At 48.6% G+C, this 25,989-nt stretch overlaps 1 protein-coding gene and 1 long non-coding RNA gene across 5 annotated transcripts; one reads left to right on the top strand and one right to left on the bottom strand.

Moving 5' to 3' along the window:
* Positions 1-1,446: 1,446 nt before the first annotated feature.
* Pdyn (prodynorphin) lies at positions 1,447-13,789 on the top strand. The gene is made up of 4 exons (NM_019374.3): positions 1,447-1,606; positions 2,820-2,880; positions 10,464-10,609; positions 11,718-13,789. Exons 3-4 carry the CDS (start codon positions 10,478-10,480, stop codon positions 12,330-12,332), a joined length of 747 nt encoding a protein of 248 aa, NP_062247.2. The 5' UTR covers positions 1,447-1,606; positions 2,820-2,880; positions 10,464-10,477; the 3' UTR covers positions 12,333-13,789.
* Positions 13,516-24,928, bottom strand: LOC120101661 (uncharacterized). Of its 4 annotated transcripts, XR_010065387.1 has the most exons (7): positions 24,531-24,928; positions 24,358-24,403; positions 22,740-22,819; positions 22,396-22,454; positions 20,950-21,135; positions 20,536-20,761; positions 13,516-16,107 (listed from the first exon to the last, which is right to left on the bottom strand). It is a non-coding gene; the product is annotated as an uncharacterized LOC120101661 (long non-coding RNA). The 4 variants fall into 4 exon arrangements; XR_005502452.2 differs by lacking the exon at positions 20,950-21,135 and having other exon boundaries at positions 13,516-16,104; positions 24,531-24,884; XR_005502451.2 differs by lacking the exon at positions 20,950-21,135 and having other exon boundaries at positions 24,531-24,874.
* Between the last annotated feature and the right edge of the window lie 1,061 nt (positions 24,929-25,989).

Here is a 25,989-nt window from a genome sequence, read left to right as displayed (position 1 = left end):
GCATCTCCTCCTTTCACTATGCCAAGAGCCCAGAGGGGTTCTTTCCTGCATTCTATAGACGAGCAAACTGTGGCTGAACCCACTAGGCCTCGGGCTCTGTACTGATGAGTGGCAGAGGCAGAGAGCAAGCCGACATATCCAGTGTCTCAGAAATGGACTGTGTAGAACCAAGTCCTTGGGGCGGGCCTTTGTCCAGTGGATGGTTAGGACCGGATCCATCTGGGTCTGGGTGAAGACTTGCTGTGCTCTGTGGCCAGTTTCTAAACCCTCCAGCCTCTGCTGCTGCACCTGGCCAGGACATCAGAGTTAGAGTTGACATCTTTGCTCCCTGCCTGGTACAACCCAGGTGTTCACGACATGGACCATCCAGCCAGCCTCTGACACTCTCCCAACCAAGGGGACCAGCTCTGTTGCTGACACAGAGCATGTTTTCCTCCAAACTCAGAGACACGGGTATTCTGGGAGGTGTGTGCAGCCACCCAGAACCCCCAGGCCGCTCATAACTCCGTGGAGGGTTCACGAGAGGCAGATCTGCTCCTCCCCAGAGCCACACAAGGGCACATCAGAGCTGCTGTTCTGAGGGGCATCTCATGCTATTTAGTCTGTGTTGCTGCCAGAGACAACTGAAAACTGAATGGCTGCCCCTGGTTGTGAGGGAGAGCAGTGCCTGGCATCAACTCAGACAGGTGCCCAAGTCAACTGGTCAACTGGCACTCTCAGGCAAATGCACATTCATACACATGCCAGTGTGTGTGTGAGTGTGTGTGTGTGTGTGTGTGTGTGTGTGTGTGTGTGTGTGTGTGTCCCTGCCAACATGGAGCTGAATGTTCCTCTTCCATAACCAAGAACTCTGCTTTGGACACTCCAGGACATCCTTTGGTCCCTATATTCTGAGACAGCCTTCGTTTCTTGTGCCAGCATTTCTCCTCCGACTCCTTGTTCTTTATCTGCCGATCTTTGCTAGCCTCTGCGGCTGTGGTGCTTTCTTTCTCTTTTCCTCCTGCTTTGTCTATGCTTCATTGTGTCTCAGACATTGCCTCTCTGTTTCCATTCTCTGTTTCCAAACTTTCTTTCTGCCTTTCGATTGGACTCTCTACGTCTCTCTATCTCTCTCTCTGTCTCCTCCCATCTCTGCCTTTCTCCTACTTTTGTCTCTGTTTTCCTGTGAGACTCTCCTGGAAATGCTCAAAGTGGCCGAATTTGAAGTGACAAACAGCGCTACACCGAGAATCCACCCCCGGACTGCGCGAGAGCATCCTCCTCCACATCACATCACCTGGAGCAGCTATTGTGTTTCACTCAGGCCCAGGGAGTTGAGTGGAAGGACCCGGGGGTCTGAGCTCTGACTGCCACTCCCCCATTGGCTCCTGGCAGCCTGTGCTCTGTGAGCGAGCGCTGAGCGGGCTGAGCGACAGTGGGGGGAGACTCTCTTCTATAAAAGGGGAGGGAGTAAGGCTCACAGAACTGCCATAGGGGGATTTGGTAGCCTTCAAGGCTTCCTCTGTGGCACTTCTCTGAGCTAGCGTCAGGGCTCCTTCTGAATCTTGGATCGGCCATCCTATCACCTGATCAGCCAGAAGCCTGCCAGCGACAAAGCAGCACGCAGGTAAGATCCGCAGGGAGCTCAGCGTTTCTGGCTTCATGCATGTGCTCCTGATGCTATGTGAGGGAACCTGTGGGAGCTTGGGCTGGGGGAAGTTAGGTTTGGTTCTGGAACTCAGCACAGGAAATCATAGTTTCAAGGCTAGTTTACAAGAGCCTGGTCAGCGAGTCCAAAGAGCTGCCTGTCCTCTGGAACCCATGTCCTGAACAGTCCTGGCTTCCACAGGTGCTAGCGGTGTGTGGGCTCTGCCACACAGCAGTCCCTATGCTAGTTTTCAGGGTCTGAGGAGAAGGGGGCATCCTGTGTGGAAGACCAAGAGGTTTCACTAATTAGCCTTATTCTTAAAGGTTCACTTTCTCACCGGACTTAAATTACACGGGCTAGGAACATTAATGAGGTTCAGGACTTGGCATTTGCCAAGCACCGGATCGACACCATCAACGCATAAATGAGTGCCGTCCTTTTCATTCTTTTTGAATCATGTTTAATCACCAACAAGGTGCGGATTTGAGTGGCTTCCTTTGATTTCACTCAGAATGAAGTCTGGGGTTGTTTGGTTGAAAGGGAACTAGGAAGAACAGGGAGAGCTCAGCTGGATACCCAGTCTGAGGAGGACTTCCCTTGTAAATTTTACTTTGAAAGGACTTGTTGCTTTCCTGTAAATCACAGCCACTTTACTGCTGGAGGCAGCTAGTTAGGCTGGAGGAAGCTTGAGGAAAGCCATGGGCTCTCTGATAGCAACGCCCATGTTTAAAGAAAGTCTTGTGGAACCCCCAAAGTTTGACATCAGTAAAAAGCTGTCGAGCTTCAGAGAAGGCAGCTGTACACAACTCCATGACTGAACAGTAAAGTCTGCATCTTGTTACTTTTCCCTGGGTGTGTGTTTTCTTTTTTTCTTTTTCTGAGAACCTCTCAAGATTTACAAGTATCCCTTAATAAAGCCTCCAAGCTCTTTAGGTTATTGGGTCTTTTTTCAAATGTCCTCCCACAGACAGCAGACCTTCATTCTCACCAAGGGTTGATGAAATATACACTGATGTCTTTCTAATCTGGCAGGCACTGTTGTCAAGATCTGTCGCAAAACCTTTCAGAATGTCAGTCCTTTTCTGTTCCTTGTCATGGGGGCTTTACGCCTACGCTCTGCTAACCCTCCTCCCTCTTCCCCTCACCGGTGCTCCCATCCCACCCCACTTTGTCTTTTGTTCTGTTTTTGCAGGTCACTCATCCACAGGCTTTGAGATCTGCGTGGGGGGAGCTCTTGAAGCAGCCCCAGCAGGGTGAGTGATGTGTGTGAGTGTGCATGTGTGTGCGTGTGTTTATTGACACAATCCTGAGCCCACTGCTTTGTCCTCATCGTGCTAAGCGTGATGGGTGGCAGGTGACTCCCCTTGTCTCCAGGAGTAGCTGGCAGCTGGGAGTGCGGTATCAGCGGTTCCACGGTTCCACGGAAACTGTGTGGTAGGAGCCACTGTTTTGACCCTTTAGGCTACTCAAGTGGTTGGGTCTGGGCTGTTTGAGAGAACGCATGGAAGGGTAGGATAATTCTCAGGACTTTCGGAGCATTACCTCAGGAATTTCCCATGTATTACCTAAGTGTGTGTGACCACACCTGAGCCTTAATTTAAACCCAATAGCCATCCTTTATTTGTTGTGTGTATAACTTTGCAACAATTCCTTTCCCTTTTAGGGTCTTAATCTCCTCACCAATATAACGAAGATAATAATAATGTTCTTTCCCCTCTGTCACTGCGAAGGCTCCCATGGGAGGCTGTATTTGGTATTTGGTAGGCATTCAGTAAATGTTGTTATGGCCACCTCTCTGGTGACTCGAAATGTCAGGCTTCAGAATGAACTCCTCCCCCCTCTCTTGTAAGACGTCGATCTCGATCTCGTCAGTCATCCCAATCCATCCTGCTGTGCTCTCTCCCAGGGAAACCTGACAAAAGTCAACTATTTCTCTCCCCACTCCCACACATGACGCCATTGCTTTATCTGCTGCTCCCCGCCTCCCCGACATTCCGTCCCACCTCCAGTTATCCTGGCACAACTTTTCCATTGAGCAGATCTCTCCCTCATTCTCCGAGGGGTCTGAAGTGGCTGCTTTGGTTTCAGTGCGGGTCTGAGAAGGTGTGGTCAGCAGATGGTCTCTCTCCCCAGTTTGCTCCTCTTGGCTGATCAGTGATTGGCCGATCTCACTGGGTCTGACAAGGTGGTAAAACAATGGAACCAACACACAGCTGACCACAGTTGGGGAGATGTAACCTCAACTGAGCTGCGCCCTCAAGTCCTTTGCAGCTCAGCCTGGATCCCACTCCGCACTCCCACAGGAGCTCAGTGGTCATATCTATGAAGCACGTGACATGCTCAGGCGGGTGCTCCTCACCGTACCCCGATTCTCCACTGGCCTGATTGCTTAGCCACTAGCTGCGAACATCCTCAGAGTGTCTGCAGTGGCTTCAGCTGCCTCTCTCCAGTCTTATTCTATTTAACTTGATGAAGGTTTACCGGGCAGGTATTATATAGCTCAAGGGGCAGATTGGGGGAGGAGCAGGAGACGACCTTGGCTTTTGCCCTTCCCCTCTCTTTCCGGTTCATCCACTTCCCCATCATCTTCACTTCCTGCTGTCTCTGCCCCCCACCCCCACCCCCAGTGATCCTTCCCTCTGACTTTTCATCTCTCTCCCCCTACCCTCTCATTTTCCTTTTGCATTTCTCCTTATCTAATAAATGTTCCAAATGGCAGTAAGGTAGGGGATTCCTAACAAACCCGACAGCTGAGAAACATTCCTTTAAAACCACTGCTAATGCTTTCACTGAGACCCTGACCATGCCGGTCGGTACCGCAGGACTGTGTTTCTGTCTGTCTCTGCACTGCAAAGGTGACCTTTGGGTAAGACCTGTTCCTATGTCCATGCTTTGGTATTTGCTGAACAACAGGTTGGCTCATTTTCTGTTCAGGACCCAAGCCACCCTGCAAACCGATCACCGGTGCTCTATCCATGATCATATTTCAACAAGGGGTGCGTCCAAGTTTCAGAGCCTTTCTTCACCAGCCCCTTGAGAACCCACCAAAACGAACTTGCTGTTTTCCTGAAAAATCCTGAAATTGTTTCATTTTTGGGGGTGCGTGAAAGTCTTGGGCATAGCCCACAGGCCCTGTCCCTCTCACCTCCCGGCAGTTTGTGTAGTCAGCAGATCAACTCTATGCCTAGCTCCCATCTCTCTGAGCCACTGTATTCCCATCTAAGTGGGGCTGACAGTGTCCAGCTCACTGTTGGAGGTAGTTGATAAAAAAGATGTAAAGCATTTACGCCCCCCCCACATGCTGTGAATTCCAGCCCTGCCACTAGGGGGTGCTGTTTCTCTCTGCCCACAGCTTTCTCCTAGAACCTAAACTTTGACTGATAGCCTGTCCAGAGGAGCCATCTGCAGGCATCCTGCCTGGCCCTGAGCAGTGGCACGGTCTTTGATAGATTCTAAGGTGGTTGTCATCGGAGGATCACAGTGATGAGCGAGAGAGCTGGAGTCCTCCTGACTCATTGTGTGACCTTAAGCAAGTGACTCCTTTCTTACCTTTTCCCATTTCCTCTTCCTCCAAATAGGAATAATCGTATGCATACATTGCTCCCAGGGATAATTGTGATGTTAAATCACGCTGTTATTATTCAGCCCTGGCTCTTCAAATGAAAATGCTCGCTGCCTCTGGAGCCCTGGCTGACTACTGGAGAAATTTCTCTGAGCTAGAGCGAGGGCAAAATCAAATCAAAACAAAACCAACTCTTTCAAGGATCAAGATGGGAAACGGTTTCCCACTGTGCTCTGGTCCTTTAACAGGCCCTGTCCAGAGGCTCTCGGGCGCTAGGGGCTGTCTGAGGAGCCCATGGTTTGACCTCTCAGGGAATAGTATAGTTCCAGTCGATGGTACTTTTCTCTTCCTTAATGAATTCTGCCACCAGCAATAGCTCTAAATTTGTTGGGGTGCAGAATGCAACCAGCCTGTACTGCAGTGAACCCCCTCCTGTCGGGAGATTATTATTAGATATTATTGATAATATGTTTACATGTCTGGAGACCCAGAAAAATTAGTTGAAAACAGACACAGAGGTAGGCAAGGGATGGTTGTTCTGGGGACTGAAGCTAGCCCAAGGTAAGAAAATTAGCTTCCATACCATTGACAGTCCAGTCTTCCCACAGTGCTGAACTTCTAATCAGTTAATCAGTCTGAAAAAATACAGCTTCTTTTCAGGAGTGTGTGTTCACAGGGAGGAAATGAGATGGGGGTGGTCTCAAGGCCGTCGTGTAAAGACACATTCAACCTCAGGGACTCAGCTGATAAGCTGGGTTGTCTGTTCACAAATCAGGAGGACTCGGAGGAGAGCAACTTCCCTTCTCCACAAAGCCTTTAGGAACAGTATTACCGCTAGGCATTCTGCATAGGGTTGGCACACTGTAGCTCCTGAGAGGAGGAGGCTATTACAGGGTCGGTATGCTCCTGAGGGGTACCAGCTCCCCTTCCACATAGTAGGCCCCCAAAGTGCCTAGTGTGTGCTAGGCATGGGTTTAGTGTGCCTAAAGTAACCCTCACACTCTTCGTTACCAGCCCCTCTGCATAGGGGAGAAAACTAATGCTTTTAGCAAAGTCAGTTTTCTCCAAGTGGTGGTTAAGCGGCCACTCTCCTTACTAAACAAGCTAGTGGCCTGTAGCCAGGTCAGGCAGGGTTGGACCTCACCTTTCTCAAAATCACTGAACCTCCTTCCCCCTGCCCCGAGCTATTTTTCCAAATTGTTTGAGCTGGCCATCCAAGGGTGGCAGGTACAAATGTCTGCTAGGTGCTTAGCAGGAACAGGGGGCCTCTGTGTGTGTGTGTGTGTGTGTGTGTGTGTGTGTGTGTGTGTGTCCCTCATGACTAGCACCAATGCAGGCCTAGTGTCTCAAAGGCTTTTGACTTTTCTCCAAACAAATTGGAAATTGAGCTTTTTTTTTTTTAAATTTAAAAATCTCCCAGTTTTAAAATGCCTGTTTATTCACTCACCAAACTTATATGGATCTCTTGGTCTCATCTGAATCCTGGGTGACATTCTGGGACATGATCCATTTATCTGTTCAGCTCTTCATCCATCCACCCATCCATCCATTACAGCATTCATCAATCCTTCCATGCATCAATCATACAAACTGGTCTCCTCAGGACATTTGAAAACTCATGAAGCTGGCACGACCTGGCCTCTGCCTGCTTCTTGGCAATCAGTACTGCAGTTTCTCAGCTACGACCTGCTTCTCATGCTTAAATATTCCCCACACACGCATGCTGCAGGAGATTTGCATTTGCAAAACCGCCTCTCATGTTAGACTCAGCTAGTCAGATATAATTCTGTGCTGGGGCTAGCATGGGTGGCTGCAGGAGATCCAAGGAGAGATCATGTCCAGACAGACTGCTTGGTTGTGATGCCTGAAGCTAAATTCTAAAGAACGAGTGAGTGAGAGTTAGTCAGATCAAAAGGTAATAGGAATGGGCGACAGTTGTTTGAGGCAGAGGGAACTCTGTATGCAAGGGTTGGGGATAGCATGTGTCCTTGGCTATGGAATTGGATGAGCCCAGGTCAGGCAGGACTCACATCGAGATGCCAGTATGTTGTGTGCTTGCTAGGATGCTGTGGACGTATCTCTTTGTGCCTCCATGTTCTCTCCACTGTGGGAATAGTATTGGTTTCAGCTGTAAGGGGTTATCTTGAGAACTGTCTCACATTAAGCTGTGTACAGGCTGGAGTACAGGCGTCCGTAGTGTGCACGTCAGGCTTTTTGTGTTGGGGAGGACTCTGAGTATGGTCAGAAGAGTCAGACCTTGGGAAGGCATTTCAGACTATGCAAGACCCGGCACAGGGCTGGGTGGCAGCACCATCGGAAGGGAGTGTCAGGAGGGTCCTCTGGCTACTGTGGAGATTGTGTTCAGGGGGATAACCTTGGATCTGCTCCAGAACCAGGCTGAGGCTGAAGGCTGCAGGGTTGGGCAAGGAGATGGAGCAGCCTGGGAAGTCATCAGTGGACAAGAAGGCAAGGTCTGCAGTGGACTGTCTTAAGTGCCAGTCTCTCTTGACCCAGGGGAGTCTGTAACACAGGCCTGGTAATGGCGCTGCTTGTGCCTTAAGTGTTGTGTATGTGGTTAGTTCAAGAGGCTGCTCGGAATGGCAGGTACTTAGCTGCTTCCCTACCCATATCATCACAGCAGAAGCTAAGGGGGAGAGGAAAAGATGCTGGCGCCGGTATTGTATAGAGAGGTCGAAATTGGGTTTATTTTAGAATTCACTGGTATGGGAAGTCTCCCAACAGGTTGCTCAAATCTTATAACAGATCAGCTCTGATCAGCATCGGAGTAAAACAATGAAACAAACAAAGCAAAACAAAAAGAAGCAGGAACCATTTATTTTGTCTGCATGTAAATGGTGCATTCACCTGCCTGGACCTTTGGTTTCTCTCATCTGATATAGAATGCAGGGAAACCCTCAGAACACAGAGACCCCCAGGTTACATGAGCACAGTTCTGTGTGTTTTCAACTTTGAGCTTCTCTGTGCTAGGAGCAGTCTCGGGAGAAGCACATGGGCCCGCCTCTGGTCGACAGTTGCATATAACCTCGGATGAGTTACCAAGTTTCTTAGCACCAGTTTTCTCATCTCTAAAGTGGGCAGATCATGCTCACCTCTGAGCTGGTGGGTAGACCAAGCTTGGGGTAGAGTCAGTGCCCTGCAGATTGTTGCTGGGACTCAGAAGACTTAGCCTCGATGACTCAAACCTGTTCTACGAACTGCAGTTATTAGGTGGAGAGAGTTAACGGAGTGGGCCCTGCACCCCAGCTTTCATTCACTGCTCAGGGCAGGATGTGGGCAGCTCTCTGCAGTACCAGCACCCCCGTAGGGGCTTAGGACAGAAGAATCTTGGTAGTGTCAGCTGAGGTAATGGTTAGGAAGCTGACCTGAACTTTAAGGGAGGACACTTGTTCTGGGGTCCTCCAGGGTTTTGGCTTCTTGGAGCCCTGAACGTCAGAAGAAAGTGCAGTTCTCAGGAACCTGGAGGGAAGGTGGACACCGTTTCTTATCTTGGAGACAGTAGATCAGTATGTCAAGGTAGGGAGAGAGTAAAACCCCAGATGGCTGGCTAGTCCAGGCACCGAAGTTCGCTTGCAAGAACCACACAGTGATTTGGCTTATGACGACGAGTTGCCTGATGAGGCGGGAGTGAATGTCAGTTGTCAAGAGCGAACCCTGCACTCTTTTGCAAAGGACCATGTTTGGTTCCCAGTGCCCATGTCTGTCAACTCACAACTGCCTGTCACTCCAGCTCTGGGGGGGTGCATTGCACCTTCTGCTGGCCTCCCCAGGCACCTGAAATTACAGCATATATCCTGCCCCCACACACATAGGCACACAATTACACATAAAATAAAAATCTTTTAGAATATTGACTGAGAAAGGACGTCAACTTTCTGTTTTAATTGCAATATGGTCACATCATTTTTCCATTTTCCTCCCCCTCCCCCTAATCTTTGTCATGTCACCTCCCTCCAGCCCCTCCCATATTCATGCCCTGGAAAGAGACAACTTCTAATAGACTTTTTTTTAAATGAACCATCAGCTCATTCTGCCAAGTATTTGCAAGGGGCTTAGGATATACTGGCCAGCGTTTTAAATGCTAGGATAAGAAGTTAAGACAGCTAAAGTCTGTGCCTTTGAGAGCTCATGTTCTAGGTGGGGAAATGGCAAAGGCAGAAAGGAAGTCTTGGGAGAACCCTTGGTCTGGGTACTCCAGAGGAAGAGAGTGCACACGAGTCCTGAGGCAGCAACAAGCTTAGCCTGTTTGAGGCCCACAAACAAGTACTTCGGAGAGGGCAAGAGATAGTCTGCGTTCAGGGAGCTTGTGTGCATGCATGCATGAATGTGTGCATGAGTGTGTGCATGAGTGTGTGTGTGCGTGTGCTTGCACACGGAGGAGCAAAGTGCTCACACAGCTAGCTAGGGGTGCACGATTGCGATGAAAGTTGCAGTTGCTGAACTTAACCTAATCTAGGAAACACAAGTAACAAGAGGACAGGAAAGGTTTTCCAGGAAGAGAAAACAGCATGCACAAGGCCAAGAGGTGAGGTGGAGCCTGGCATATCCATGAAGGTGGATCTCAGGTCTGATGTTGGGGTTAGAGAGGGGGACAGACTGGAGGGATGCATGACAATGAGGCAGAGGGGGTGGCATCTCAGAATGAATAGGCTGAGGAGGACAGTTCATGAGATAATTAGAGAAGCCGAGCAGAAGGCCCGCATGGAGAGGGGTGAAAGTGAGGCAGTTGTCAGAGTGAGGAGCAGCGCTGGAGTCAAAGGGTTCCAAAGACCCAGGGAAAAATCAGAAAGAGCGGGATTGTATGTCAGCAGTACAACTCTCCCTTCTATGTCCAGCGTCCAGCCTGTAGACTCAGAACAGAAGGACAGACCTGGAGGCTGGTGGTAGTCGAGGTGTGACTTGAAGGTAGACAGAGGCTTACAGGCTCTGGCTTACGGGCTTTCTAGCTGTGTGGAATCACTTTCCTGTGCCTCGGTTTCTCCATCTGTCAGGTGAAGGCTACAGCATAGCCCGCCTTGCAGAGCTACGGGAACTGCCTACCGAGAGAGGATCCCAGGAAGCAGCAATTACTCAGCTCTCAATCCTTCCTGAGTCCTTGGCCTTGACTCCGAGGTTCCCTCCCCCGCTTCTGTGTCCTTGATGACAGAATGGGAAGAGTGCTGGCCTCGAGCTGCTGTTTACGCCACACATGAGTAAGAGATGGCTTTGTCCACTCCAGATACACTTCACCATCTTGTCCTTCTCTCTCTCCAACAGAAGGGTGATACAGAATGGCGTGGTCCAGGCTGATGCTGGCAGCTTGCCTCCTTGTGATCCCCTCTGAGGTTACAGCAGACTGCCTGTCCTTGTGTTCCCTGTGTGCAGTGAGGACGCAGGATGGGCCCCATCCCATCAACCCCCTGGTAGGTTTCAGCAAGACTTCTCCATGTTATTCTATTTGTGAGTGGAGCCCAGAGTGGGGAGGTTGCATCTCTGGGCTGCTGTGCCCCTGCTGCAGTGCACGGCATGGACAGCCCAGTACCGAGGTCTGACCTCTAGTTCCCACTGCATTCTAGATGTCATTACCTTGGCTCCCCAAGGCCTGCACAGAGACCATGTTTCCAGGCAGCCAAGTGCCTGGCAACAGGGTGTAAACCATGGGGTGCTTGCTCTGCCACCTGAAGCTCTGGGTATACATTCCAAAGTTTCCTTTCCTGGCACCTCCAAGTTCAGTCTCCTGGTAGAAGCCGTCCCCATGACACTATCGGGATCTGCTCCGTGGGGCTGGGCTCTCCTGGGCCTGAGGCTTTTCTCCTGGCTTGTTGACGTTATTTTGAGTCATGCTTTCTCATGTGCCTCACCCAGCAGTAGTGTTTGTTGGCTGAGCTGTGGTGGACAATACTCAGGCTTGGGGTCTGGCCCTTTCTTGCTCCCTTACTCTGGGGTTCTTTCCTGAGTCTCATTTTTCTCATTTATAACATGAAGGTTGATTCCCTGAGGTCATGATGATTAGCGTTTAATATCCGTCTGGTCTATATTCACTGAGCTGCACACAGTGTGTCCATCATTACACAGTGTGTCCGTGCTCACTCTTAGGAAAGCAGTGTGGCTAAGCGTGGGGACTCCAACCTCAGGCCTTCAGAATTCAAGTTGCTGTCAACATCAGTAAAGTCATAGAGGTGACTGAATGCTCCCTTAGCACTATGAAGTAGATCCCATACCCCTCCCCCACAACACAGGCCCTCTCCGGTGTGCTGAACCCTTCCATTCTCCGTGCACTTTCTTTCTGTTCTGCTGAACCTCTGTCACTGAAATCTTAACAGCCCTCTCTCTATGCCTGAGAGCCTGAGAGAGGTCTGGAGAGTAACTATACCCTTTAAAGCCGGTAAGCATATGCGCTGGGGCAATTGGAAGATCTTGCTCCTGCTTTTGGCCTTGCCACCTGTGTCCCCGTGCCTTTGGGATACCTGCCTAGCCTCTGTAAGTCTAATTTCAAATCTCTCACATGATGACGCTCTCGTATCCCTTCAGATTTGCTCCCTGGAGTGCCAGGACCTGGTGCCGCCCTCGGAGGAGTGGGAGACATGCCGGGGCTTTTGGTCTTTTCTCACCCTGACTGCCTCTGGGCTCCATGGCAAGGATGACTTGGAGAATGAGGTTGCTTTGGAAGAAGGCTACACGGAACTGACCAAGCTCTTGGAGCCCCTCCTGAAGGAGCTGGAGAAAGGCCAACTCCTTACCAGCGTCTCAGAGGAAAAGCTCAGGGGTCTCTCCAGCAGGTTTGGCAACGGAAGAGAATCTGAGCTACTGGGCACTGACCTGATGAATGATGAAGCCGCACAGGCTGGCACGCTCCATTTCAACGAGGAGGACTTGAGAAAACAGGCCAAACGCTATGGCGGCTTTTTGCGCAAATACCCCAAGAGGAGCTCCGAGATGGCTGGGGACGAGGACAGGGGCCAGGATGGGGATCAGGTAGGGCATGAGGACCTGTACAAACGCTATGGGGGCTTCCTGCGGCGCATTCGCCCCAAGCTTAAGTGGGACAACCAGAAACGCTATGGTGGTTTTCTGCGGCGTCAGTTCAAGGTGGTGACTCGGTCCCAGGAGAACCCCAATACCTATTCCGAAGATTTAGATGTTTGATGGATAACACTTCCCCTCCATGGAGTTGGGTCTGCCGGCTTCCTGCTTCATCCTCCTCTGCTTATTCCTTCGCTTGCTCCGTTCAGCATTCCCATGAAAACATCTAAACCCAGCCCACGCCCTGTTCCGCCTAGGAGTGGAGTGTTCGTTTGCGGGCAGTGGTGGGGAAGAGTGGGGATCCCTTGCTAATCCATCCAGTGTCCGGCTCAAACCCCTAGACCTCTAAACTACCACTACCAAGGGTAGCTCTTTGACATCAGCCCAACTGCTCTATCCCTGTGACCCCTTCCCACCCTAGAATCCAGAGAACCTTGTCTTTGTACCTATAGGTCTGTGGTCTCCAAACTTCACTGATCACGTCCTCCTCTTGGAAGAAAAATGAGCACTCCCTGTTAGTATTGCATGTGAACCATGAGGCATACAGTGTAGAAACATAAAACAAGATATGTGCAAAATACATGCAAATGAAGATCCTAACTGCATTCTCAGCCACACAGGCTCGTCTTGTGCACACTGCTCTGGAAAGCTACAGGCTAAATGAAAAGCCTTTTCAGGGACAGGGATTATAACCCTAGAGAGGCCAGGCCTCTAGCATGCTAATTGTATGTGCATCCAGAGTTCTCATGGTTTCCAAGGTGCCTTGGAAAAGCCCAGCTCCTAGACCCTGGTGAGGGCAGTGCCTTTCCCAAGAGTGACACCCCCTGCTCACGAGGAAAAGCCATTCCTCTGAAGGCTGAAGTGATAAGGGGGGGAGCAAAGCAAACTAATTTGTTCTGTACAACAAATTCAGAATTTGGGCCAGTTCCCACAGCCCTCATTAAAAAAGATCAGTTTCACACTTCTAGCCCACGAGGAACTGAATCGTAGTGGAGCTGATGCAGCTGAGCGCAGCTGTGCTCCTCAGTAGTTGACTTGGCTGCGGGAGCCAGAGCCATTTGGCTGAGCCATTTGGCCGGGCATATGCACTGGCACTGGGAAGGGGGATCCAGAAGCAGTAGCTGAAGGAGAGACTGGTCCCCCTCGGTATTACACTGAGCCTCGTTCTCCATGTCTCCAAATAAAAGCAGAGAAAGAGGATCAAGTGGGTTCGCTGGATTCAAATAACCCAGAATCAGAGGCCAGGTCCTCTTTGGTTTCCTCTCCCCATCAGATATTTAGATTGGTAGGTTAAGGAGATGGGGCTGGACGGGAGAGAAAGCAGTCTGGATTTGCGTATTTGGTAGGAAGCAGACTGGATTTGCATCTTTGCATAAGATAACTTGAGTGTCCCTCTCCACACACAGTCCACAGCCTTTAGAGCTCTTCATGTGTTCTGAAATGTGTAGATTGTTTTATGGTGACTTGTGCGCTGCTTAAAAAAAAATCACATTTATCCAAATTACTTGGAACATGTGAGTCCTTAATAGGTCTGTGTAGTTTCCTGCTTCTCTGGTACAATAAATAAAGTTATGCAGATGGCTTGCTGTGTTTGCGTGGATATATTCGAGTCGTCTCCAGAGAAAGTGCATGGCATTATATATAAGCAGATATGATATGTATATACTTACATAAGCACACATACACACGTATAGCTGTATTGGAGGATTGAACCTGGTGCCTCATGTGCGATTGGCAAACATTCTACCTCCAAGCTCCAGCCCCTATAGTCCTATTAGGAAAAACTGTGGAATAACAGAAAGCAAGAGACTGAGTGTTCCACAGATTTATATATGTAAATTAAGTCTGTGTGACTTTGGGCAAGTCACTGACCTCTCTGGACCTTCTTATGTCTATAAAATAAAGATGAATAGGGCAGTGTGTGTAGTGTGGCTGACAGGACAGATGAAGTCAAACATGAAAAGTTCCCAGCACTTAGTAGGTTCAATAAATGAGAGTTTCCATGCCTATGTGGTCTTAAGGAACAGTGGCAAAGTTGGGCATTTGGCAACAAAACAGGGAGGACAGAGAGAGGTACTGCAGCCTCAGGGACCACTTCCGGTGTTGGGAAACTGGGACGAGTCACAGAAGTTCCTAACAAGACTGAATGTGCTAGCGGCAAACAAATGCTGTCCACTGCTAAACAGGCATCCGTCATTGAATGGTGCACATAAGGTGTCTTTATGTAGCATGTGTCAAAGTGTCTGAGTGGCTGTAGATGTGGGTTCTAGTGGAACCCTTGCTTAGAGTGACTTCTCGGAAAGCACGGGGCCAGGGATGTGACCCTCGTTCTCTATTCGTTTAATGAGGTACTAATTGAAACCTACTGTGTCTGGAAGACCTGTTGCTAGGTGCTGGAAATGCAGGGAGACAGCATGGACCTGCTCTCTGTTCTTACCATGTTATAGGAATCCTGCTCTGGAAACTGCGCTTCAAAAGTTCAGATGCATTCATCACTGTGCTGGCAGGCACTGCATCAAACCGCTTTGTCTGTAGTTTCTTACAGTTTTTATAGTTTGAGCAGCAGTGTTGAACTCTCCGACCACCTCAGGGCACTCTCTGCATCCCGTGACCACCGATAGGAAGTGTCTACTGCCGTTCAAGCATGTCTGCAGACACGGGCAGTGCTGGGAATCATTAGGACATTATTGCTTTAGGAAACAGGGCTTTGATGTCTAACCAGACAGCTGTGTCAACTATTTCTTAAGGTAGATTTACAGGCGTTTGCTTTTCCCAAGGCAAGAGGAAAGAGATTCATCCAAAGCTGGCCAGAGCACAAATTTCAGAGCTCAGTAAAACTAGACTCGTTCTGTTTCTGCTTAGCCCTATAGCTCTTGGGCTGAAACTTTTAAGCTGTTAGCAGTGTGTGGCAGCAGTGAGACTATCTTAGGTGCTTATTAATTACTGAATGTTTTATATATATATATATATATATATATATATATATATACATGTATGTATATACACACACACACATATATATATATATATATATATATATTCCTTCTTCAACAAGTTAGAGGATTAACAAGGACAACAGTGGCACTTGCTGTAAAGAAAAGAACTGGGCTACAGAATTAGGACAGTAAGAATGTTCAGGGAATCCTTCTCTTAGGGATTTTTTTTTTCTTTGTGGTCACAGGAAAGGGAAGTCTGAAGGACTCATTTCATCCAGCCATACCCAGGTCTGAAACACACATCTGCCCACACATTGGTAGACGAACACTTCTCAGCTTTGACCTCCACGGTGGGCCAGAGCGACAATTCTATCACTGGGTCCTGACCCTGCTGTCTGTCAGACTAGAATATTCTCTAGGGAAGACTTTTCTGTCACTTTCAAGCAAATGTCTTAGGACTACCACAGGCAATTTGTTGACTCATGTGATGCAAACGCCGGTAAGGTTTTGCTTCAGGTAGAACTGGAACAAGGTGTTCTCTGAGGACTTGAGGACCTGTCCATCAGGAGGCTCTTTCTCTTCGGTGGTGAAGGCTCCTTATATTCTTTAGTTGGCTTCTAAATGCTCCAGGCCTTGCCAGTGCAAGGTCTCTGTTCTCTGCATCGTTTTCACAGTAACCCTAGCCAATGCTTTATTGCACCTCTTCAGCGGCGTTTGGGTCTTACGATCAATAACGAGCTAATTCCAGTCATCACAGATGGGTTTGTGTGGTTCTCTGGTTGGCCAGAGCATGAACATCATGGAGATATATGATGGAGAAGGGACTGATTCAAGAGGGGTAGGGGTGGGAGACCAGAGCATGATTCCCAGCAGGTAGAGAATGTGCCAGACCACAGCGTCAGCGAATCCGGCTCCAGCGAGTCGAGGGACTGGTGGGGACAGGAAGAGCTGGCAAGCAGCTGCTGTGGGAAATGTACAAGAGACTTCAGACATCTGGCTCGGCATGATGGCTCTCAGTTGGAGCGAAGTAATTATAAAAGAGTATTGCAATACGCACAGCTGTGTGCTTGACACCAGACATCGCTCTCGCACCACTTTATGAATTCATTTTTCAATTTTTGAAAAATAAGAACTAGCCCTTAAAATCACCCCCTATACGGGACATCATAGGATGACCAACAGAGTCAACTAACCTGAACCCTTGGGGCTCCCAGAGACTGAACCACCAGCCACAGAGCATGCATGGGCTGGACCCAGGCCCCCTGCACATATGTAGCAGATGAGCAACTTGCTCTTCACGAGAGTCCCCCAGTGATTGGAGCAGGCTTACCCTGACTCTGTTGACTGACTGTTGAGTCCTGTTCCCCTAACAGAGCTGCCTCATCTGGTCTCAGTGGGAGAGACCTAGTCCTGCAGTGACTTGATGTGCTTGGGTGGGTTGGTACCCAGAGGGGATGTGTGATGGGGGACTGGAAGGAGGGGGCTGCAATTAGATGAAAAATGAATAAATAAATTAATTAGTGAAAAAATTGTCCTATACATGATGGGTTCCATGATACCATTGTTCTGGTTTCCGTTTTCTAGGTTACTTTCATGGTTACCAAGAGCCATGAAATACAGGGTATTTTGGACTCAGATTTTCAATCTCTTGAGTGGAGAGGAGAATACTGACTTTATTGCTCAGAGAGAAAAATTCGGGAGCATCAAGTCAGTCTACAATATACCTGGTTTGCTTTGAGCTGTGTGTGCTACACACTGCTATGTTCTAAGAGTCCAGCCCATGGCCCATGGATTGGTCTAGCTCTGTGCACCAGCCATGGCAGGGGACAGGACCTCAGGACCTGGTTTTCTGGTCGTGACTCTGATCACAGTGCATCTGATTGAGTCCGAGTGAGGTGCATGCCTGTTGGAAGAACAACATTCTACTGTTTGTGTAAAAGAAGTGGCTTTAAGTAATTCTTCTGGAGTTGTAACCTAGGTGCTCTGAAATCCCCTCAAGTGTGGATACTTAGAACATTCCCACACCCCAGAGGACTCGACACAATCTGTTTTAATGAGCTGTTTGTGGGGACAGAGAATATCACAGCCCTTCCAGATGCCTGAGCTTCTGTCCCTGCCCAAGGCCACTGTGCAGTGGTCACAGAGCAGACAGGCACTGGCTACCAACATACCAACACCCTGGTAACCTTTAAAGAAAGAGCCCATTACTAATGGGCAAGCAGTTTCCAGACAACATCAAATACAGTCGCTAGACAGGAAGTCCGTTCCTAATGATACTGACAGTCATTACCATCCTCTGCTTTTGGTCACCCCTCCCCCACCCACCCTCTCCAGGCACCTCACAGGAACCAGCCTAGTGATGGAGTTTATCCATTAATTAAAGGTTCCAAAGCGAGACAACAATAATCCCCACATCAGCCTCGGGAACAACTCTTCCCTAATAGATGCCAGTTTGACGTCCATAACGCTACACAGGAGTGTGCAGATTTATAACAAAGATTTATAATTACTCCTCCGGCGTGTGACTGCGCACCAGTGTTGCTGTCACGCACAATTTGTTGTGTTCTGTCTAATTTCAGTTGAGTTTGTTATTTGTTCTCGGGAGCCTTTATTACTGCTGACGGGAAGTGTGTTTTCTGAAAGTGAGGACCTGTTTTGTTCTCTAATGCTTCCTGACCCCTGCCAGGCCCCCTGCAGGAGCTGTTCTGAGGTCTGAGTAGCCAGGGGAGCCTTCTGATTATTGACAAGATGTGTGAAATCTTGGGATGTGGGGAAGGGACACTGGACAGAGAGTGCAGGCCCACGGGCCTGAGCATCGTTCTAGCTCTGCACAGCAGCTGAGGCAGAGGACTGGACTTCCTCAGTTTTCCAGTAAATGCTGCCGAGAGCATTTCAAGCATTAGGAGCCTGCATGTAATGTTTTGCACCAGTCAGTAAATTCTGACCAAAGCCACTGAAGTTTCAGCTGCCTCCTGTATGAATGAAGTTGATGGTTACTACACTATGAGCTGAGAAAGTTCTCAGACACGCAGGGATGCCGTCTGACTAAAAGTTGTTGCGTAACCAGGGCAGTATCTTCTCTACCTGAATTAATCTCATTTCTGATGAACAGTATTGAACACCTACTGTATACACAGCACCTGCCATGCAGCAAGGGATCCATTGGTGCTTAAGCAAAGTACTATTCCACACGGTTCGATTTTCAAGGGGGTGGGGAATAAGGTGCCTGTAAAAGAATAAATGGTTCTGACAAGGGCAGGGTTCAATGGTTGTGAGTTCTAGGGAGGAAAGAAAGGGAGTAATGAGGAAAGGGTGGCCACTTAGAGAGGTCACAACGGCCTCTCTGAAGGGGCGACATAAGACCAGAGATGTGTAAGGTTGACATTGAATTCTGGTTGTCTAGTCGTGTGTGTGTGTGTGTGTGTGTGTGTGTGTGTGTGTGTGTGTGTGTGTGTGTTTTCCAGGCACAGAGAACAGCAAGTCCAAATGCTAACGGGAGAGTGTGTGGTTATTTGTGGTAGAGGAGTAAGCAGGAGGGGATGAGGGAGGGTAGGGGGTGGGAATGGAGCAGAGGCAGATGGGAGCAGATGGTGCTAGGCTTCCACCCCGTTCTGCCGTATACTGCTCCCCCGGCAGCCTTCAAGGGTCCTGCTCAGGATAGTTTATAACACTGCTGTTCAACTGATGGACCCTGAAAAAGACCCTTGACTTTTAACCCATGGGGCATGGGAACTTCTGGGAGGATGTGATCTGGGCCAGGTCAATTGGCATTGCCAAAAGAAGATGATGGAAGGTTCCAGAAGTAACCCAGGAACTTTTCTTTCCTGATATCAAGGACCCAGTCATAATACTTTCTCCAAAGAAGGCAGCGGAGGGATTTGGGACTTCGGGCTCCTGTGTGGTTGGGATTCCCCACAGGAAGGGGTAGGTCTGGAAATGCTGCAGGTGGAGGCTGGGAAGCCAGTTTGCAAAAAAATCAGTAGCACTTGAGAAATTAGCTTGCAGAAGACACATGGAGCTCCCACCTCCCCATCCTTCTAGCCTGAAAAATGTAGCCTCATGCTTTGAGCTTTTATGAAGAAAATTGGTCTCCGAGTTGCTTTATATAAAAAAGATTCATCATTGTCAAGTATATATGTATCATTTTTTTTTTTTGAAAATCAAATTAGATTTCAGGGCATTGGAGACTATTGCTTTCGGTTTCCTTTTTGGTTTTTCAGGTTATTCTTCTTCCTGCCCATCTACAAGCATCTGAAAACCATCAAGAATGTTCATGTGAAATTAATAGTCTGGGTTGAGGCAAGGAGTTTTCACTAAACCCTTCCCTGGAGTTAATGCATGATCCCTGAATTCAGGACTGTATGGTCCAGCTGGGGAGATTCCTTAGTGCAACGGTTCTCAACCTGTGGCTCGTGAATTCTTTGTCAAACCTTTTGCTCCAAAAATATCTACACTATAATTCATAACAGTAGTAAAATTACAGTTATGAAGTAGCAACAAATGTAATTTTATGGGTGGGGTCAGCACAGCATGAGGAGCTATGTTAAAGGGTCACGGCCTTAGGAAGGTTGAGAACCAACCACCAGCTTAGAGCAAATGCCAATAGCAAATACACGAAGAGTTATTCTGATGGGGTGGAGGAGAGAGAGGCGCTTTGGGCATAGGGGGCAGAGACTTGGCCTGGTGGGAGAACCATGAGGGAGTGATTTCCACACCAAGGCTTAAGGCAGAGCAGACAGCTGATGTGCTACAGGGACATTTTAGAGACAGGAAGAGCTTGATCCTGTAAACCCTGTAGATGGTCTGTGGGACTCATCTCAGAAATGAAAAAAGCAAGCAGAAGACCTAATCAAAGAAGTGGTTAAGAGGGCTTGTTGCTCAGATGTGAAGACCTGAGTTCAGATCCTAGCACCTGTGTCAAAAGCAGTGCATGGCTGCACACACACTCGTAACCCCAATCCTGGAAGGCAGAGACAGGAGTGCCAGCGAGGCTTGCTGGCTGCTAGAGCACCTCCAAGTTCAGCCAAAGGAATAATGAAGAGTTGGTAGAGCAGGATGTCCCCTGTGTCTTCCATGTACAGAATGATGCACACACCTGCACACACACACACACACACACACACACACACACACACACACACACACAGAGAGAGAGAGAGAGAGAGAGAGAGAGAGAGAGAGAGAGAGAGAGAGAGACTGGGTGTGGTGGTAGCACACACCTGTAATCCCATCACTTGGGAGGCAAAGCACATAGAGCTCTGAGCCTGTGGTCAGTCTGGTCTGTACAGTGAGGTCTGGCTAGCTAGGTGTACACAGTCAATCCCTATCTCAAGAACAAAAGCAACCAAGCAAAGGAGAATTGAGGCGAAGGCAGAATGCCATGCACCCACCTTACAGTAGCAGACAGAATGCTAGTCATTCTCCTTCCCCGTTCTTAACATCAACTGATCCTTTTATAGTCTCCATAGCTGCGTCTGTTCCAGAATAGCATGTGGGTGAAATGGTGCAGCACTCAGCCTCTTCTGGGACTTCTTTGACCGAGCGAGGGACACTCGAGGCTCCTTTACGTCTTTCCTCAGCATCCTAGCTCATGTCCTTTGGTCAGTGAGTATTAGCCTGCAAAGTGGGTGGATTAGTTAGGGCTCTCTAGAGGAACAGAGCTGAGAAAGAACATACATACTAAGAGGTTTGGTGTTGTTTGTTTTGATTGGCTTGCACAGTATAGTCTGAGCAGTCCAACAGTGTCTGCCTTCACACTGGGAAGGCCAAGAGCCTGGCAGCTGTTCAGCCCAAGAGTTAGTCACCTCAGCACCTCCAGTCTAGCACTGATGGCCTGGGAACTCCTGGAGAGACACTGGTCTTCTGTCCACATTGGAAGGAGGAAGAAACGGTTCTGGTGTCGGCAAATGATAATAGCAGCAGCAGCAGCAGCAGCAGCAGCAGCAGCAGCAGCAGCAGCAGCAGCAGCAGCAGCAGCGGGGTAGACGAACCTGCCACAAAGACTCAAATAGAGTACATGAACTTGCATGATGAAAAGGCAGCAGGAAGATATGTTGACAAGGATTGAGACTCCTCATTTACAGTGGGTCTCCTTCCTTAACCTAACTGGATCAAGAAAATCCCTTACAGGTGTGCCCAGTCGCTCTTCGCTCTACATCTGGTGAAGTCAGTCAACCGTCATGGTGGACATTCTCTAGTTACTCCATGTATAGACTGAAGGGCATCTTGTTTTTTTTTTGTGGGAACCTAAATTTATAGCTAAGACCTTTAATTATTATTAAAGTTGTCACTATATTATGTCATTACCTTTTAAAAATGTTTTAAAATTCACATTTGTGCACGAGCCTGTGTGGGTTTATGTGCACCACCTCATGTAACCCTGGAGGCCAGAGAAGGTGTACAATTACAGGAAGGAGCCACCATGTTGTGAATCCAACCCAGGTCCTCTATAAGAGCAGTGAGTGCTTAACCCCTGAGATATTGCTCAAACCCCTGATAATCCTTTCGAAGCGAGGCAGAATGAGTGCGGTCTACATACGGTCAGGAGAGCACTCTGAAGGGAACAACATTTAGCATAAGACCGGAAAGAGCACAAAGGAGCCAGCCATGGTGGAGTAAGGGAGGGCAGTAAGGGTGGGCCTTAGTGAGTGCCTGGGACAATGAGGGTGGCATGGGGATGTGAGTGGCAGTGCCTAGGTCAGCATGGGTGCGTGGAGATCTGAGTCGGAGTACCCAGACCAGCATGTGTGAATGGTGATAAAAACTTTGGGAATCTCATTGACCCACTAGCCATGAGGCTACTGGGACATTATGGCCCAGGCTCCAGAAAGCTCCCTGGGTTTCTAACATCACAGTGTTTCTGTAGAAAATCTGAGTCATGTCCCAACAACCCCACTATGTTAGAATCTAGGTTCTATCTGCAAGCTAAAGAAATGGAGGCTCGGAGCAGGAGGAAGCTCGAATTCCCAGTCTGACCTGACTTTGGGAATAATAGGACACAGACAAGAGAGATGTGGAGTTCAAGATGTCTGCCATAGTTATCAGAGTCCTAGCCTGGGCAGACAGCAAGGGCAAAAAGAGCTTCAGAATTCAATTAGGCAATAAGGAAATTAGTGAGGGAGGCCAGTGGTGACTTCCTGCGTGGGTGGAGGGTGGGCAAGGTAAGGGCTGGGGCTGGGTACTGTAGTCTCAGATTACACAAAGTTAATGAGATGGCCAGAACCCAAGCATCCACAAGATCCACTTCTTACCAGAAAATGGAGTCCTTCGTTGACATGGCAACCAGTCAGAAAATGCTCTCCACGTCTGTCTGCAGCAAGAGAGAACACCCTGCACATCAACGGAGCTCAGTTCCGCCCACTGGTGTATCACGATACAATGTATCCAAGACCCCAAATAAAAATGGCTTAAAGCTCATGGAAAAGTGAGACTAGGGTAGGTTAGGCTCTGTTCTGTTTAGCTTTTGCTGCATAAGCTGCCATAAAACTCAGTGGTTGAGAACAACTACGTGCACTGGGGAATAACTCTTTGATGGTTTTACCTGGACAGAAATAGGGGCTGCAGAGCTCTACAGGGGTTCACTCCATCTCTTTACCACATAAGCTCCGTCCAGGATCCCTCATCTTCCAGCAGGTTAGACCAGCTTCCAATGGAGCACTATATCTCAGGTCAGCACTACAATCAAGCAAATGTGAATGCTGCCTTAAGCAACACCCAGGGCTGGTTTTGCCATGTGTAATTGTTGAAAGCCAGTCATGGGGCAAGTCCACAGAGCGGGAGGAGGCGAGAAGAAGGCAAGACCACATTCCCAGGAAGCTTAAATGGGCGATTACTAAGAAGCCACCAGAACTCCAGAACTCTGCTTCCTCACATTCCACTTGGTCTTCTAGGACTAAGATAGTGACAGAATTCAAACAATAATGTCTGTGGTCCAGGGACAAGATGGAGGAATGGTTAAAATAGAGGGGGAGGACCCATATAGCAGTTAGGTGTTCAGAAGGTATTCTGGAAGCAGTCATATAACATTTCTGCTTAAATCTCACTGGCCAAATCCTGGCCACCTAGTCAGTTTGTTACAGGGGATGCTGGGTAATACCATTTTTGTTTCATGTGACGATATGGTCATGCAGGAGACTTTGGTCTTTTTAACTTTGTTGCACATGGAACTTTTGTCCCGGAGATGACATAATTGATGTGCTAGAAGGGGTGGTAACTCCTGCAGGATGGAGAACTTTTCGGTTACATGGGCAAAGGCCTTTTAACCTTGCACACGTAGGCATTTGATATGTAAAGTATTCACATAAATGTGAAGCTTCAGCATAGAAAATGAACAAATTAGCCGGCGACTCTAATTTGAAATTTGTAATTGATTTTAGACTTGTCGGTTTTTTTCTCTGTTGAAGACCTGTGAACACTGGCGTGATGTACAAGAGGTCTCGAGATTCACTATACTTTAAGTTCTTAAATTAGATTTTCCAAAGTACTTTAAACTCTGGAAAGTTTTGCTTGTTGGGCCAAGTAAGAAAAGTGTTTTGAAAATGAAATTGAGTACATTAAATTAGTAAGTCCTCTGTTAAATGTTGACGATAATCTAATTAACCACACTTGCAAAGGGGATAGATAGTTTTAATGGAGTTGACTATTAATCAAAAGTCTCTTGAAAGTGACTGCAAGGAAGCAGACCAAGTTTTGTAAATTGAACTTAAAGGCTTAAGGACAACTGGGATGTTTTTTTCTCAAAAAGCAATTGCAAGGCACTGACTCTTAATTAAATAACAAGAACTTTGTTTCAAATTAAATAACAAGACTCTTTGCCTCCTGATATCGCTGATCCCACGCAGGACAAAGTTCCTGCTTGTCCCTTAGACTCACACCCTACAGGCTGGGTGAGGAACTTTAAGGACCTGGAATTGGCTAGCAACAATAGAATGGGAGGAGAATGCAGGAAGCAGACACAGGAAGCAGGCACAGGAGGCAGAAGTAGGTACGCATCGATAGGCACAGGAGTAGAGATAGGAAGACACAGGGACACACAGACAGGGACAGACACATACAGACAGGCACAGGCTGCAGGCCCTAGCAGGTACAGGCAGGCACAGGGGAGGTGCTGGTAGGTGCAGAGAGCAGGCACAGGCAGACAGAGAGCAGAAGCAGAAGGGCGGGCACAGGAGGCAGCCCAAGGCCCACCTTGCATGTTTACCTCCCAAACTTACATGCTGCTCTCCTCTCTGTTCTGGAGGTAAGGGTCTGAAGAGATACCTATATTAAGAATGAAAGAGAGTTGGGACCATCACCGATATCCTGAGGGGCTCCTTAAACAGAGGACAGGCTCTCCACCTGGGAGGGGACAATTTCTGCCCTAGTAAAAATCAGAAGCAATCCTTACCATCGTAGTGCCAGCTCCTGGCAGGGACACTGCTGCTTCCTATGTTGACCCCCTGGTGCTCATCTGGCTGCTGTCTTCTCCAGAAACCTCAACCTCACTCCCAGGTCACAGCCCTGTATAGACTCTGGCTCGGAGCTGGGCGACAGCTGAGACTACTTTCTTGTTTTCAGTCTGTGAAAGCAGGGCTGGCCGCCAAGAAGACTAGACTGATGGTCATGTTCCTACTCCGTGCTTAGGCTCCTTCCCTTTCTAGACAGCTCTCTTCCCCACAAGCCCTGTGTCTGCATATAGAGTTGAGATACATGAAGTCGGGGCACACAGTAGGTTCCAGATTTACTTTCAGTGTCCTCTCCAGAAACCCAGTGTGTTTTATGAAGCTCTTGATAAGTCTCAAAACCAATTCTGCTCCTTTGCTTCAGCCCCCACAGGTGCTTCCGGACTTTAGAGACATCACCTTGGGGCACAATATCTAAGCTCAAGAGCAACGACGCATCGGTCGCAGGGGGCAGCAACAAGCCCGGTGGCTGCAGCCAGCGGTATCTGATCTGGGCGCGCCCCCTTGTGGCCACCTGGATCAATACACTCGGGGGAGTTTTGCCACCATCTGGAGAGGCTGAAGGATCTAAATTCCAATACTAAAACTCTGAGTTTAAGGAAGGAACTCAGTGGTGCACTGACTATGAATGGGCATTAAGATGAACAGCCCTTGGGCTGTTGTTGTTGTTGTAATACCTTGTTTCTCAATGCTGTCTTCTTTTTGGCTAGAAATGATTAAGCAACTTCCCAGTTTCAGAGAAAAGGAAACCGTCTTGGATTTCTTCCCCCCCCCCCCCCCGGGGGCTGGGGACCGAACCCAGGACCTTGCGCTTCCTAGGTAAGCGCTCTACCACTGAGCCAAATCCCCAACCCCACCCATCTTGGATTTCTTGAGGGCATCTGTGGACCTTGAACTTGGATTTCGGTTTCACTCAAGTACAAAGCAATGCCTCTCTCCATCCATTCCAGTTTTCTCCACTTAGTAAGTGAGAAGATGAAGATAGGGTCACAGTAGGGCCGCAGAGACGGCTCCAGATTGAGAGAGCAACTGTTGCTTTTGCAAAGGATCTGGCTCAGTGTCCAGGACTCACGTAGAACTCACAACCATATGTAACTCCAGTTCTAGGGCGTCCAACGTCCTCCTCTGACCTCCCTGGGTCAGGCATGGGCATGGGGCACTCAAATACATCCAGGCAAAATAGTCACACATATAAAATAAAACTAGAGGTTAAAAATAGGATATTGGTTACCTACTCTGCCCAAAGCTCTAGGGGAAGTTTAGAGTAATAACCATGATGAAAGCGAAGTTGATAAACCACAAATGCCGAGGCGCTCAACTAAAGCGGCCCCAAGTGGTGCTGCAAGATGACATGGCAGACTTTATTCAAGGACACCCGCCCATGGCTGAAGGTACATGGGCCAA

This window comes from Rattus norvegicus, chromosome 3 (genome assembly GCF_036323735.1).
Source record: "Rattus norvegicus strain BN/NHsdMcwi chromosome 3, GRCr8, whole genome shotgun sequence".
NCBI lineage: Eukaryota > Metazoa > Chordata > Mammalia > Rodentia > Muridae > Rattus > Rattus norvegicus.
Note: the sequence above shows the minus strand (reverse complement) of the source record. Positions and strands in the feature narration are given on the sequence as shown.

Bases quoted from the DNA above. Each gene is read 5' to 3' on its own strand.
- Pdyn (NM_019374.3), top strand. From the start codon at position 10,478: ATGGCGTGGTCCAGGCTGATGCTGGCAGCTTGCCTCCTTGTGATCCCC. The intron at 10,610-11,717 runs GTAGGTTTCAGC...GTATCCCTTCAG, and splicing joins CCCATCCCATCAACCCCCTG to ATTTGCTCCCTGGAGTGCCA.